The sequence below is a fragment of the Haliotis rufescens genome, unplaced genomic scaffold (genome assembly GCF_023055435.1).
Source record: "Haliotis rufescens isolate VD_foot unplaced genomic scaffold, xgHalRufe1.0.p SCAF_39, whole genome shotgun sequence".
NCBI lineage: Eukaryota > Metazoa > Mollusca > Gastropoda > Lepetellida > Haliotidae > Haliotis > Haliotis rufescens.
In genome coordinates this window covers 3,701,783-3,718,268 of record NW_025964101.1, presented here as the reverse complement: position 1 = coordinate 3,718,268, position 16,486 = coordinate 3,701,783, and the positions used below count along the sequence as shown (strand labels likewise).

Below are 16,486 nucleotides of genomic sequence, written 5' to 3'. Positions count from 1 at the left end.
GAAAATAGTTCCTACCCATGCAATAATGCCATATTTTCTCTGCCATGTATAAAAGGGTTCAGAGAAAACCCATAACCTGAACAGACCAAGTAGCTCTGACTTATTTTGCCCGTTTAACAAATTTTTCACTTTTTTTCCAGACAATTGCGACATTGACAACCCAGCCAGATTGACAAGATGATCGTAAATTACACAAGCATTGACATCCCTTGTACAGACCCTAGTCAGCGACGGACCGAGTGTTGCGAGCAGGAGACAGTTTATCATTCAAGAGAGTAGTATAAAGCCAATATCATCAAGTTGTTCCGTATAATGGGAAACTCAAGAGAAAGTGCTCTCATCTCATAAAATCATGGATGACAACTTTTTGTACACGACGGCGCCGGACACAAACGCTGGCTTTAGCACCTCGGAAGTGTTTATTAACAGCCAGTTTACGACCATTGCTCCATCACTGGACCTTGCCGCCAACAACTCCATCAACGAAGATGATTACGGGAGAGTTAATGTGTCATTCAGCAGCGTCTGCAATTCGAACATCTCCATGGTATGGAAGCTTACAAGTCCAGTATGTTCTACGAGGTTCCAGGCTTTTGCATCGTTTATGATCGTCCTGATTGTGCTAGCTGTAATTACACTGTTGACCATTATTGGGAATGGCCTGGTCTTACTTGCCTTGTATAGGTACCGGTCACTTCGGACAATGTCCAACTGTCTCATCGGGAATCTGGCCGTTAGTGACTTACTGCTTTCTATAACTGTCATGCCGATATCACTGAGCAACGACCTGCTCGGGTATTGGGTGTTTGGGAGAACAATGTGCACGATTTGGCTGTGTATCGATGTCCTCTACTGCACGGCTTCAATATGGGGACTGTGCACCATTGCGTTTGACCGCTACACAGCCACAGTTTACCCAGTGTGGTACCATGAGCAAAAGTCGACACGCAAAGTTATTGCGTACGTTGTGTTCGTATGGATCTTTTCAATAATAATATCGTTTGCCCCATTCATTGGATGGCAGGATATGATACCAAGTTTCTATTACTTCAACTGGAAACTAAATCGGCACGAATGTATCTTATTTTCAACAAAGAGTTACGTATTTTATTCTGCAATGGGATCGTTTGTCCTGCCTGCCTGCCTTATGGTGTTTCTGTACATTCGTATTTTCAGTGTTCTACACGACCGATCAAACAACTTGAAATCACGGAATATGTCCTGTTTTTCGCCACAAAGCCCTTCAATGGTAAATGGATGTCCTCGAATAAATTCGCCTGAGGATAACAGCATTGAAATGAATCTAACACGTGAAAATACAGCTCTCACAGTCGCAACAGAATTGATGAACAGCACTTTGTATTTAAACGGAAACACGTTCACCCCGACCAGTGAAATAATTCCGACTGAGATCGGCAATGATGACCAATCCTCGGATTACCATTCTATTGGAGATTTACCATCAGTGAAACCGGTGGCAGATACAGTGAGTTTTGCAAACCCAGATTCTGACGGACATCATCTTCTGGTGACCAACAATCCAAATGGTGATTACAAACGAAACCACAATGGTCTTCGGAAAAGCTGTTCCGATGCCATTGACCTTCAACGCCAGAAAGGCGACAATTCCTGTGATAATGCTGTACGGAGCAAGAGTGTGAATGTTCTGTCCGATCTGTCATCTGACGAATCGGACAATCGCAGTAAGAAGACTCGTAAACATCACCGGTTCTCCCTTCCATGGAACCTGTCCAGCTTGGAACGCAATCAGCGAATGACATTAAGCATGAAGCGACGATTTGAACTGCGAGAAACGCGGGCGACCAAGCGCATGCTCTTGATAATGGCATGTTTCTTTGTCTGCTGGATACCATTCCTTTTCATGTACATCACTCGAAGCTTATGTGAAGACTGTTACATGAACGACCATTTCGTGGCCTTCATTATTTGGCTCGGTTATGCTAACTCAGGAGTAAATCCAATTCTATATACTCTCTTCAATGAGGACTTTCGCCGAGCATTCAAGAAACTCCTGGGGCTCAGCACAAGATGAATGCCTTTCTAACTCCTCCCAGTCCCTCGGCCACTAAAACTCTGCCTGAATATATATGGTCTTTCACAATTGGACATTTCTATCACCCACAGAAATTTTATTAGCAACTATAAGGTGTCTAAACCTATGAACGATATTATGAATAAAAGTTTACTATAATATCATGTTGATATGTTACTGTGATATGTTGTTGGAGAAATAGTATTTTTGGATGCTTAAGCTGAATCCATGGCAAACCAATTACATATTCTCATCAAAAGTTAAAAAGAGAATATTTCATATTTTTATAGATTTGCAACATAAATTCTTTCAAAGGCACAATGTTATTTCATGCTTTCTCTTCAGAAGAATCATGATTCAAATGATATTATCTAATCAACTGATCATGTTTTTCTTGCCTACTTAGAAGCCTTTATCTTGCAAAAAGTTCTATTTTACCAAAAGGTTTACCAAAAAGATCACACTGCTTTTGAAAGTAATTTTTTCACAATATTTTTATATTACTCTTAAAACTTGAAGCAGGTTTAAAAACCAAGTAATCTATTTATAGTGGCCTGGTTCAGTAAAGACACACAGTTACATGGGGACCTGAAATGAAGACAAATCTACTTGTCTGAGACCAGTAAGAACCCCATGACAAGCAAGTTCTTTTTCAGAATGATTGTCCTCTGGACAGAGACTGAACAGCAAGCACAAAAAAACATCGTTGGGTAAAGGTTGAGTTTACACCTGGACGTTAATAGCTGTAACACTGGCCACAAGTTTTAATCACATGGATTATGAACGGCTCTAGTAAAGTTGACGAGACTCACAAGGGAAACAAAAGTAAGCCTTGGTTGTGTTAATTTTACCAATTTTTAACCAATAATGCTAAGTACAGTGAGAGACAAATACAAGAAAAAATTTGTTTCGTTTTTATTTTTGTTAAAATTTGGTTTTAAGCACACAGCCATAAAAGAAACACAGTTTGGTAATCTGATTGGATTACTTAGTCAACCTCTAAGGATTGAAGAGATCAGACAACAAACAGAACAGCTATAGTTCATTGGTTGGCAGGTTGGGGAAAAAATGGACATTTCCAGGCTTTCTTTCCATGTTAACTTTCACATGTAAGGGTTGCTGTATCCCTAACCCAAGCTAACAAAAGTCTGATCGAAGTCAGTCTCCAGGTAATGCCACTATCATGTTCCAATAATATATATGTGACGCCAAATTGTCCTTTTCAATTAGGATGTAGTCAAGGAAATTGAATTAAGGCTAATCCATCTATATGCTCAAGACAAGCTTGGCTCTACCATCTGGTGCCTATGTACTGAAAGGGTTCTTTGTAATTTGTAATCGGCTGAACTTGATCATAAAATGTGAGTTAGCTCACAAGTACAGTGACCTGGTTGAAACTTGTTAAAAACACAGGAATTTTCTGATTAAGACAATATTTATTTTCAATGAACGAACCTGCTTATAATGAACTGTTTTTGGTCCCGGTCAATTGCTGTATATATCCTGTGTATATGCCTGTAACGAACTACGGTTATAACAAACTAAGATAGTGGTTCCTTTGAGTTCGTTATAACCGTAGTATACTGTACGCTCATGGTGTAGCCTAAAACTTGTTAATTCAGAAAGCGGGGCTTGTACAAATAAAACAGAGTCAACTTGGAGAGCAGTGAAGGCACTAAGGGAATGTATGACAGTTATTTTGTTGAATACATTATAAGAAAAGAAATATTTCAATTGTGCAGTTGATCCTTTTAATCAGTTTATTCCGATGGATCCACAGGCTTATTTGACAGTCAACACAAATTGAACATCTCAAATTATTTGTTTGAATGAGTAAGTATCTATCGATAATCATTTCCTTGTGAAAATTCATATGCGTTCATACCCCCCATTTTCTACTGTAATATTTCAACAAAAAGGGATGTACCCCCTTTAAACATCCCTGTGTTGTCTGTGTAAGAAATTACTGATCTGCGGACAGTGTTCGGTAGAAAAAATGGCGTACTATAAATCCTTTCGCTTTAACCGTAAATAGCAAACTGCACATGCGTTGAACTTTCATAAAAACGTAAAAACAATCGTTTCTGGGTTGGGGCTCCAAATAGTGCAGTCTACCCTCCACAACATCTTTGCCACCACCTAAAGCCGTCAGAACCGAGGCAGATGCCCTAGTGTTAAATCCTGATGCCTTCCCCAACTTCCCTAATTCCTTCTTCTGACGACCATCCCCTCTAAGCGTTATTTAAAGAAAAGAAAAATGTTGCAGTATGTAAGGTAGTTATCCAGCCATCAGACAACTCAAACAATCTCTCAGCTGCTAGATGATACTGCACTAGGCATGTGTATTTTCAGCTGAAAAGTGACTAAGTTTCACCTTTAAAATCGTTGAGGGCCGTAAATCTGAATTTTCACAGACTAATACACCACATTGCCACTATTGTTCCCGTTTATCCATTAATAATGCATTAGTTCACCATACCAAGCAGTTTGAATGACGACGAAGAACAGTAACGAGACTCGGGAGAATATTGTTATACTGTTGGCTGCAACGTAAGCACTCTGTCACACACGTTAAATAACCCTTCCATTCGACGTCACAATTCAAAAAATCATTGCACATGAAAAGTTATGACAAAAAGGGGGAAGATTTTAAAGCAAATTTACTGAAATATGAATTTAAAGCACAGAACAGACAATAGTGGCACGGCACTGTAGCTCACCTGAATATGTAGTCAACAGTCACAATGTCAACCAGGGCAGCCAATTAACAAAAGTTGCTGTCAGCATTGATATTCTAATATTTTCTTCATAAACAGTGAGGAACACTAAAATCAAATGATATGCAAGCCTAGTTCTCCCAATCTGGCAATTCAACGCAAGTGAGTGAGTGAGTGAGTGAGTGAGTGAGTGAGTGAGTGAGTGACTCTTAACACCACTATGAACAGTATTCCAGTTGTATCACGGCGTGTCAGCTTGTGGGAGGAAAACCTGAAAGACGTTTACAACTTCGGTGAAACCCACAAGCATGGATATGGTGCTGACACACCTAGAAACATAATCAGGGCGAACCCCGACTCAAAGCCACAATCATGGTTTCTGGCATACCTAAGGGATTTGTACATTTTAAGAGAATATTTGACCATGGTCATAACAAGGTCCAAAGAAAACCTTAACGTGTTGAATCCCACAACAAACTAATCAAATACCAAATTTCATGACATTTTGTACACTTGAATTTCAGTCAGGTGAGCTAACAATTATATTGTTGTATAAAATATGTAAAAATAATGAATAAATTATGTATTAATTATGTATAAATTATATATATCAACAATAACAAGTTTAAGCTGCAAATAGCTGCAAAATTGCTGGTGCAACGTTAAGCAATCTTCACTCACTCACTTAATATGTATAAAGTCAAAGAAGTTACTCGGATCTGTTGATTCTGTAAAATCAACTCCCACTTCACGGCTCATTGATCTAATAATTTCTCCATCACAAAATACATATCACAAACAAAAGTTGAAATAAAAACATGCTCTTCATCCCTGTCCTTCTACTACATAATGGGTCCAAATCCGATTCAAATTGAACTCAATTTCTTTAATGTGTATCTTTTCAACAGGATATTTTAAAACATCTCTCTACAAAACAGTAAGAACGTAAAAACTAAGAGAAGTTTTAAAAAAAATGAGATAAGAGAAAAATAGAAAATCTAAACAAACAGCAAAAACCAAATTTGGAAAACAAAGATTCTCTAAAACTATTGCAATCAATCATGAGGGTGCTTTGACCTTTCTAAAGACTCGGTTTTAGGTCCTTAGTTTCCAATTTAGTTCAACTTCACACCATCACGGGCTTCGTAAACCTTTGTGAACTCCTACAGAGGCAGTTCAACTTCCGGCTAGAGTCGCAGGAAATCATCCTGGCGCTGATTTTCAAAGAACTGATTCAACGATAGCCTCTTCAAAGTTCAAATGTTTAATCGACGATGAGTATTTCTAATCTTTTAATCCCCTACACTTCATTTTTCAGCAATTGACTAGAGGGAAAATCGTTAGACTGGACAGCGGCTCATACTCAACAGCCATCAATCTTGGTGAAAGTGCACTATTTGCGGATTTCTTGGGGAGTGTTTACGAAATTTGATATAATTTTGTCTAAATAAAGACAAACACTGTTTGACGCATGTGAAAGGCTCTATTTTCGACACATACCAACACATGTACTCCTTACCATACAATTAAAAAATAACCCCATGTTGATTACAGAAGTCAAGGAAAACTTAATTGAATTTTTTTTTTGTCTGTGAAGTGTTTTTTTCAGGTTGAATAATACTTTTTAGAAAGATCTTGAGGCGTGAAGTTCCTGAGGGAAACAGTTTGAGAAGAAACAAGAGGGAAAGAGGCGGCAGTTGTGCAGTGTTTGAAACAGAGTAAACTTGTTCCATATTTCTTCAAACATTTACCTTTTTTTCCATTAATATGAAAAAGTTATTATGAAGCAAGTTTTGAGCACTACTGAAATCCTTAGACAATCAAAAGTAATCTACATTATCTATATTTATCCTTTTTTTTTATTTTCTCAAATGCAAGAAATATACCAGCATTCTCATAGGTTGCCCCCCTCCCCCCAAAGTGTTTGCCATGGACTCCCCACAGGGAGACAAGCATGAGGTGCTTGGGACCTGTTTGCCCTGGGGTGACCACAGGGAGACAAGCATGAGGTGCTTGGGACCTGTTTGTACTGGGGTGCCCACAGGGAGACAAGCATTGGGTACTGGGGACCTGTTTGCCCTGGGGTGCCCACAGTAAGACAAGCATGGGGTACTGGGGACCTGTTTGCCCTGGGGTACCCACAGGGAGACAAGCATGAGGTGCTGGGGACCTGTTTGCACTGGGGTGCCCACAGTAAGACAAGCATGGGGTACTGGGGACCTGTTTGCACTGGGGTACCCACAGGGAGACAAGCATTGGGTGCTGGGGACCTGTTTGCACTGGGGTACCCACAGGGAGACAAGCATGAGATGCTGGGGACCTGTTTGCACTGGGGTGACCACAGGGAGACAAGCATGAGGTGCTGGGGACCTGTTTGCACTGGGGTGCCCACAGGGAGACAAGCATGAGGTGCTGGGGACCTGTTTGCCCTGGGGTGACCACAGGGAGACAAGCATTGGGTGCTGGGGACCTGTTTGCCCTGGGGTGCCCACAGGGAGACAAGCATTGGGTGCTGGGGACCTGTTTGCACTGGGGTGCCCACAGGGAGACAAGCATGAGGTGCTGGGGACCTGTTTGCCCTGGGGTGCCCACAGGGAGACAAGCATTGGGTGCTGGGGACCTGTTTGCCCTGGGGTGACCACAGGGAGACAAGCATTGGGTGCTGGGGACCTGTTTGCACTGGGGTGCCCACAGGGAGACAAGCATTGGGTGCTGGGGACCTGTTTGCCCTGGGGTGACCACAGTAAGACAAGCATGGGGTACTGGGGACCAGTTTGCCCTGGGGTGACCACAGTAAGACAAGCATGGGGTACTGGGGACCTGTTTGCCCTGGGGTGACCACAGTAAGACAAGCATGGGGTACTGGGGACCTGTTTGCCCTGGGGTGACCACAGTAAGACAAGCATGGGGTACTGGGGACCAGTTTGCCCTGGGGTGACCACAGGGAGACAAGCATTGGGTGCTGGGGACCTGTTTGCCCTGGGGTGACCACAGTGAGACAAGCATGGGGTACTGGGGACCCGTTTGCCCTGGGGTGACCACAGGGAGACAAGCATGAGGTGCTGGGGACCTGTTTGCCCTGGGGTGGCCACAGGGACAAATGAATCATCACTTATGCTTTGTTGACCCAGAGATCTTCATCTGGATAATTTCACTGGAAATAGTACATCCACATCAGGGGTGTTCCTCCGAATAGAAATAATATTGGCACAAAAAGCCAATGCAATCTGAACTAAACCATTATCAAACCTGATAAGAATTACTCCAAACCACTCAGGACTATGAGAAACAAGGCCTTCATCACACAATACCAACATCTATCATCACATAGACAGTTTCCGTGATATAAACCTAATACACTCCAGAGCACTGTCACCTGCATCCACGCCAGTACCTCAGGTGCACTGCAGCACACATATTGGCGTCATAACTCAACCTTGCATAACAAATATAGACCGCAAGTCAAAGACGCAGAAGAAAAACTGGAGTTCTTCTTGCCTTGAGTCTTGACTGGCTGTAAGCATGAATGATCTCATTCCTCCTTGGTTATTTCAAAAAAATATTAATACTTTTTGCTGGCTAACTTTTAAGACACAAAAGAAGTGTCGCAAGAGATTATTAGAATTTTTTTGAAATTCTCTAGGGGCTCATGTGCCTTATGCTACTTGATAGTTTGTTACTATATATGCTTTCAAAGGCAATCATGTCTCAGGAAACATAAGCATAAACAATGGGTCGGTAGTCAATTGCCGCAGATATTAGTCTCCAAAATTAGATATTATATGTGTTTTTTAATCTTTTTCAGTATTTATTTTCATTTTTTTTAAATTTCAAAATTATTTCTCTTATGTTGTCTGAAACTATTTGTTACCCACATATTTGTCTCAAGTTCAAGGACATTTCCCCTGAAGTGCAGGTGAAAGAGACAAAATGTTAGTTATAATTTCACAGATAAAACGCATAACTGTTTGTTGTTTAGAAAATTTAAAGATACATCTTTACTCTGTCAAACAAAACAAAAAAGCCTTATTTGAACTACAAATAAATCTTGGTTATCTAACTTATTCAGAATACACTCAAATTGAATTTTTAACAAATTTGTTACATCAAATGTCCTGAACCATATCTAGTTTGACAAACAGAGAATCTCTCCCTTTTAGCTACATGTATTTATGACTTGGGAAGTAGCATCATGAAAATAGATGATGGTAAGTGTTGGCATGAAAGCTACCTACCAGTTTGTGTATATATAACTCAAGATCTATAGACCTATAGATAGTCAAGTCTGGATCACACAGCCAGTGACTGAAAGCATTAGCAACGATTCAAGCCATTTGCAGCGATAGAAATTGGCATGAGTCCTGTAGTCCTTGCTTAATTGCACTATAGTAATGGTGTATAAGGTAGACCACAAAATTGCGATTTTAAGTTTTGCTGTATGTTTTCATTATAAGGACTAGTGGACCAAAACTGTTAGTTTCTATGAGGGCTGGTCAAAAAGATCTAAGCCTGAAAAAAACAAACAACAATTGCGTAAGTTTTTAATTTTATCGTATTGCTGAATTGGCACCCTGAGTAGGGTCAGAACTTAACTCAAAATCTTCACTTGCCTGGGTACTAGCCTGGGTAAAATTAAAATGACCTTGTAATGCTAGATAATGGGAAAATAGCGGGCTGGTGGACCAGTGTTAAGTTCTAATCCTGATGAGACACAAATCTCTAAGTCTGACCACCTGGGTGCAAAGAGATCTTAGTGCTAAGATAATCGTGACTGCCATACCTTAACATAGACTTACAACAGTCAACAAACATGGGGTACTGCTGACAGTCAACAAACACGGGGTACTGATGACAGTCAACAAACACGGGGTACTGATGACAGTCAACAAACACGGGGTACTGCTGACAGTCAACAAATGCGGGGTACTGCTGACAGTCAACAAACACAGGGTACTGCTGACAGTCAACAAACACAGGGTACTGATGACAGTCAACAAACATGGGGTACTGCTGACAGTCAACAAACACGGGGTACTGAAGACGTATTCAACATTCCTATCTCAGCACACCACAAGGAATTCAATGTATCCAATAAGTTAAGGTGTCCGTACATAAGACTATTAAAGGTGCCAACATAAACACAAATCCCCTGACAGAAATACTTAAACTTAATCACAAGCGTTTCCTTTACAAACAAAATCTGACCATAACTCACACAAGCTCCTTGAACTCGTCTCATTTATCCATATCAAAATCAGTTAAACACGCCACTGAAGAAATCTTACCAGCCTTTATTCCAAACCTTTGCTAAACATGCAATAATTCCCGATCTATGTAATCAGCTAACGCCAATCCCATTTTTACATGTTTATCGGAGGAATGAATTAGCCAAAAACTACTAAAGAAAACATACTAGTCTTTAATCTAAACTGCTACAAAGCAAATCAAAATTTCCGATCCGCGAAATCAACGAGCGTCAATTCCGCAACAAACGTCCCATTGTACGGTGAAATGTGTGAGCAACGGCATGTATAATTGGAAGGTAATGTTGTTACGGACAAGCAACATCAAAGAGACCAATGTCCATCTTCCGGCAATGTTTTATTACCTCTTCTTCACGATTATTTCCTGCCTGCAACCAAGAAATGAAAGCCTCCAGCTCCATAAGGCTTGTTGCCGCATCGTGTATCTTCCCATTTTAGTGGAAGCTGCATTCTTTACTCACTTGGTTTCATGCCAAAAGTTTCAGACTTTTGTAACAAGAGGCTGGAAAAAACTTGACAAACTATTTTCAGGTATACACTTGCTGACATTCACAAACTGTTTTTGTGCTACAAATAATTGACTCTTGCACTTTTCAATGGCAAACTCTCTCTCCCAACTAGCCTGCAAGTCAGCAGTACAATGCATGAGCTGCTTTGCATAAGTTGGTGATATCTGATTTCATCATCAATAATTCTATACATCAACATCCAAACACGAGTTTGTTACAAAAAGACAGAGGTTAGTACCTAATAATTTAGAATAATCAGTTTGTATGCAAAGAACACACAAAACGTACACTGATATTTCTGTGGAACATATTGCTCCATTTTAGCACACAATTCACAGCTAGCAAAACATATTCAGCCATATCTAGAGGTGTCTTCAAATATGCAAATAACCAGAAGCAACCTCTTCACCATACTTTCATCAAATCCCCCTTAATCAAAAACATACAACCTTGACTTCCCGAACTTTAAACTCTACGCCTTGACCCTCCAGTCCAAGAACAATACTATCAGATCTTGACCTTCCAGTAACATTACTTCCAGATCTTGACCTTCCAGTAGTCCAAGAACATTCTATTAGATCTTGAACATCCAGTCCAAGAACAGTACTATCAGATCTTGACCTTCCAGTCCAAGAACAATACTATCAGATCTTGACCTTCCAGTAACATTACTTCCAGATCTTGACCTTCCAGTAGTCCAAGAACATTACTATCAGATCTTGACCTACGGGACCGCCTCCGTGGTCTAGTGGTAGAGCGTCTGCCTTGAGAGCAGAATGTCAGGGGTTTGATCCCCAGCCGTGTCATACCAAAAGACGTTAAAAAATGGTACTTGTTGCTAACCTCTCTGGAGCTCAGCGATAAGGGGCTCAAACAAGGACTGGTCGGCTCAGAGTCAGTATACTGTGTCTGAGTGGGGTATTTATGTTAAACTGCGGCATGGTATCTCAGTGGGCTAGCACTATAAATTGGCATCAGTCCGGTTTAGAACAAGCAGACGCAGGCATGCACGCACGCAAGCACGCAAGCACGCACATTGCTATGTGAGTGCAATAATATTGGACGCGACGTTAAACCCCATTTCACCTCACCTCACCTCTTGACCTTCAAGAACCATTATTTCCAGACCTTGACCTTCCAGTAACATTACTTCCAGATCTTGACTTTCCAGTCCAAGAACATTACTTCCAGATCTTGACCTTCCAGTCCAAGAACATTACTATCAGATCTTGACCTTCCAGTCCATGAACATTACTATCAGATCTTGACCTTCCAGTCCAAGAACATTATTTCCAGACCTTGACCTTCCAGTAACATTACTTCCAGATCTTGACTTTCCAGTCCAAGAACATTACTATCAGATCTTGACCTTCCAGTCCAAGAACATTACTATCAGATCTTGACCTTCCAGTCCAAGAACATTACTATCAGATCTTGACCTTCCAGTCCAAGAACATTACTATCAGATCTTGACCTTCCAGTCCAAGAACATTACTATCAGATCTTGACCTTCCAGTCCAAGAACATTACTATCAGATCTTGACCTTCCAGTCCAAGAACATTACTATCAGATCTTGACCTTCCAGTCCAAGAACATTACTATCAGATCTTGACCTTCCAGTCCAAGAACATTACTATCAGATCTTGACCTTCCAGTCCAAGAACATTATTTCCAGACCTTGACTTTCCAGTAACATTACTTCCAGATCTTGACTTTCCAGTCCAAGAACATTACTATCAGATCTTGACCTTCCAGTCCAAGAACATTACTATCAGATCTTGACCTTCCAGTCGAAGAACATTACTATCAGATCTTGACCTTCCAGTCGAAGAACATTACTATCAGATCTTGACTTTCCAGTCCAAGAACATTACTATCAGATCTTGACCTTCCAGTCCAAGAACATTACTATCAGATCTTGACCTTCCAGTCCAAGAACATAACTTCCTGATCTTGACCTTCCAGTCCAAGAACACTGCTGCCAAACAACTTCTACAGATGCAACAACCACCAAGTCTCAGAATTGTTAAGGTGCAACAGTAACTGGCAATGAATCCTACAACCATCAAACATCTAGGAGGATCGCAACCTTTGATACTGACATACTAAAATATATTACATTTAATGCATGTTGAGGTAACCATGACAAAACTTGAATACTGGCCTTTGACTTATCTCAACCCTAAAGTTTTCAAAATGGCACCAACCAAGTGAAGGTATATATTAATTATCAAGATAAAATCTTCAATACCTTTGGAGTAAGTGTGACCACAAACGTTTTTAGCGAGATCTTTAATTCTTGTGATGACCTTCTCATTGGAATGTGCTTTCTGGAGGAAGTCAGTGGAAGGATATCATTGAAAGATAATAACTCTAATAACTCTTGCAAAATCAAATCAATGATGGCAATGGCAGGCCAATCCAGACAAAGCCTTACAGCAAAATCACAAAACCCTTCACTTCAATCATGCAGTGAAGATGATAGATTAAATGAATAAGAACAAATTGAATAACAGAAATTATTATTCAGTATTATGTTAAATACAATATAAATCAAGAACACAACTCAAAATATAACACCTCTGCCTCAAACACAAGTTTGCAATTCCTAGCTCTGTAATAGAAACAAGCAGACCCTCCTATGAAACAGTTCGCTGACAGAATCTAGTAATTCTACCACACAACAAGAAGGTGGAACATGTCAGATCGGATGGATACACAATGATCCATGTCTCTTTCAGTAAATTGTAAAAACTAACATGGCCAATTAACTTGTAATATGAAAGATATACAGAGTTACATGCTACAGATCAATTCAAGGACAAAACCTGGAACAAGCTATTTGTTTTATGACTCAGTGAGGGCGGTCAGATTGGTTGACAAAGACACTTAATGGCGTGTAGTGGTAGAAGGGATTGAAATCACATATAAAAAATACAAACAGAATTGATAAAGATCTTTGTTAATTGAAATAGATTTTAAGGTCTTAGTGTCATTTATAGCTTTTAATTTTAATTGGCAAATAAAACATGCAACTCTGGATGTCAAGATGGATAAAGTGAATAATAAGCCCAGTTAGTCAGTTCTGGTTCTGACAAACATGGAAAAGTTATTTGAAGTTACTACGTTGTGTTACAAAAATATCCAAACTAATGATATTTATACAATGTTTTTCAGATATAAATAAAATAGAAATCTGTTTTTGCAGGGACTCCATGACCAAATTCATTTCCTAGATGGCCCCAATAATCTACATCTATTCAACAGAATCCTAAAAAATTCTTTACATCTCAGATCAGGACACGCATTCACAGGGTTTATTCTTATGGAGGCCTCAAGCTCTTTCTTTTTCTGTAAAACTGTGACATCTGTCAACCAGAATGCCAATGAGAAATTTGAGGAATCTTTGATTCCCATATATATTTACCATTTTCACTGGCGGTACCACTGTATCAAAATACTATCATCAATGACAATCAGATCAGAATATATAGTTCCTTTGGGGGATGATTAATGAAATTATTCTTGACTCTGTCTTAGCAAGAAAGAAGGTCAACACTGACCTATATATTTCCTATCTTTCTACAATCTATTTCTCTCGATCAGACGACACAATGTCTATGGTATATATACTTCACAAACACAAGGGAATGGACGAGCCTCATCACAGCTTCATAAATCACCCTGATGACTGGTGCCCAATTATTGTAGCTAAACACACAGCTACTCCCACTCGCAGAGCCACTCTATGCATGTTTTCAGAGAAAACATTTTCCTGACCTGTATACAATTCAAAGAAAATGTTTTTTAAGACACAAATATCCTCACAATTAATGTGAACTAGTTGTACAGGAAATAGGGGGTTCGGTGAGGAGTTCAAAAATGCATCTGCTGCCATTCATTCACAATGACTACTAAGACACAAGATTAGCAGCAGTAGTACTTAGATTTGAGGCCAACTTGGACAAGTACAGGAATATTTGCACCCACATCATTCAGATTTAAACCACTGGAAAATGTTTCACTACAAAGTTATCTCCTCTTCCCGATTTATGAGAACAAAACACTATTTTTGTGTAATAAACAATATTGTTTGTGTTTATGGGGGAATAAATTTAAAACTAGCGTGCTCAATGCATAAATTCCTGTTTTTATGTTGAAACAAAAACACACACAAATATTGAAGTCAATTCTCGGAAATAAATACAACAATATTAACTTCATAGACAGCTTATTTAATCATTAACTCAATACACCAACAGTGATATCATTCAGCGGAATAATGCAACACAATCCCCGCACATTCTATTATCATCCAATCAGGAAACAAAAGTTTGTTAGTGGAAGTGGCATAATTTTTATTTGGTTTATGGAAACATCAAAGCTATACAATTGGCTCCATTGGCAAACAAATCACATGGAATCACTTGCAACTTATTTATTTACACACCAGTACAGAAAGTAGAATAGGTCTTCAGCAACCCATTCTTGCTGTTAAAGGCGACTATTCTTGTCGAAAGCGGCGACTAATGGGTGGTCAGGCTCGCTGACTTAGTTGATGCATGTCATTGTATTCTAATTGTGTGGATCAATGCTCATGATATCAATCACTGGATTGTCTGGTTCAGATCCGATTATTTATAGACTGTCATCTTATAGTTGAAATATTGCTGAGTGCAGTGTTAAACAGCAAATAAAACTTTGTTTTTATTCAATGCAAAGCACAGCATCTCTCATCCATTGGCACCCACTCTTGAAGCCAGTATTTTCTTTTTCATCCAAAAAGACTTCAAACTGTCTAGAAAGGTTACACTCGAAATGATTACACACAGTGATTATCAATCAAAAGACATGAGAAGGCTTAAAATACACTTAGGACACTGAGAATACTTTGAGGTGAGGTGAGGTGAAATGGGATTCAACTGCACTTATAGCAAAATGCAGGCGTGCATTGTACAAGTAGGTCCTCATGCGTTTTGCCGCAGTTTAACATGGATACCCCACTCAGACACAACTTATTGACTCCGAGCCAACAAGTCCTTGTTTTATCACCCAAATGCTGAGCTTTGGGCAGGGAAACAACAAGTACCATCTTATTGAGATGGCCAGGGATGGAACCCACAACCCTCTCCAGGCAGACATTCTATTGGAACAGCAAAAACACATGAAGAAACAATGTTCAACAAAACAGTAGTAGAATAATAATACCAGCAATAATAACTCAGTGTGTTTGTGTTTGTTTGTTTGTAAGTCTGTTTGTTTGTCAGTTTGTTGTGTAATGCCATACACAGCAATATTTCAGCTTATAATAATATAAATAATTGTGTCTGGACCAGACAAACCAGTGATTGGTATTATGAGCAATGGTCCACATCCTCTGGGTATGATGACATGCAATAAACCAAATCACTGCGTCTAACCACCCAGTCCAAGTTAGCAGTCTCTACCACAATTATGGGTTGCAGGAGACCTACCACACCTAGTCACTCCCACATACCTATTCAATGCAACATTAAACCCCATTTCACTTCACCCACCATAGTCATTTTCCCAAATACTCTGTTGAGAAACAAACCTGCAATCTTCCAAAGACATACACCTCCCCTATGTGGAGAGTGGGTTTGTACCAGTATTGTCAACATGCACATATATTCCTCTTGAATGTTTTCGGGGAGACATAACCCTTCAGATGATCCATCATTATAGGTCCAAAGGAACTAACAAACCAGAACAACGTTTTTAGTGTGTCATGGTCTCTCTTACAGACACCAGAACATAGATTTTAAAAACAGTTAACCCGTTTCATTGTCATCCCCTTCTCAGCTCCAGCAGCCTATATTCATCCCTTCTCAGCTCTAGCAGCCTATACTCATCCCTTTTCAGCTCTAGCAGCCTATATTCATCCCTTCTCAGCTCTAGCAGCCTATATTCACCCCTTCTCA

General features: G+C 39.8%; 2 protein-coding genes across 4 annotated transcripts in view; one reads left to right on the top strand and one right to left on the bottom strand.

Annotated features, from left to right (window-relative positions):
- Window positions 1-2,214, top strand: part of LOC124149183 (octopamine receptor 2-like) — a 30,981-nt gene extending 28,767 nt beyond the window's left edge. For both annotated transcript variants that reach the window (XM_046520592.2, XM_046520593.2), the window contains exon 2: window positions 141-2,214. In XM_046520592.2, coding sequence (XP_046376548.2) covers window positions 353-2,053 — 1,701 coding nt within the window. In that variant the 5' untranslated portion in view covers window positions 141-352 and the 3' untranslated portion in view covers window positions 2,054-2,214. The remainder of the gene's footprint in view (window positions 1-140) is intronic.
- LOC124149181 (phosphatidylinositide phosphatase SAC2-like) overlaps window positions 1-16,486 on the bottom strand; it is a 401,391-nt gene that overhangs the window by 218,596 nt on the left and 166,309 nt on the right. The gene's annotated exons all lie outside the window — the stretch shown is intronic.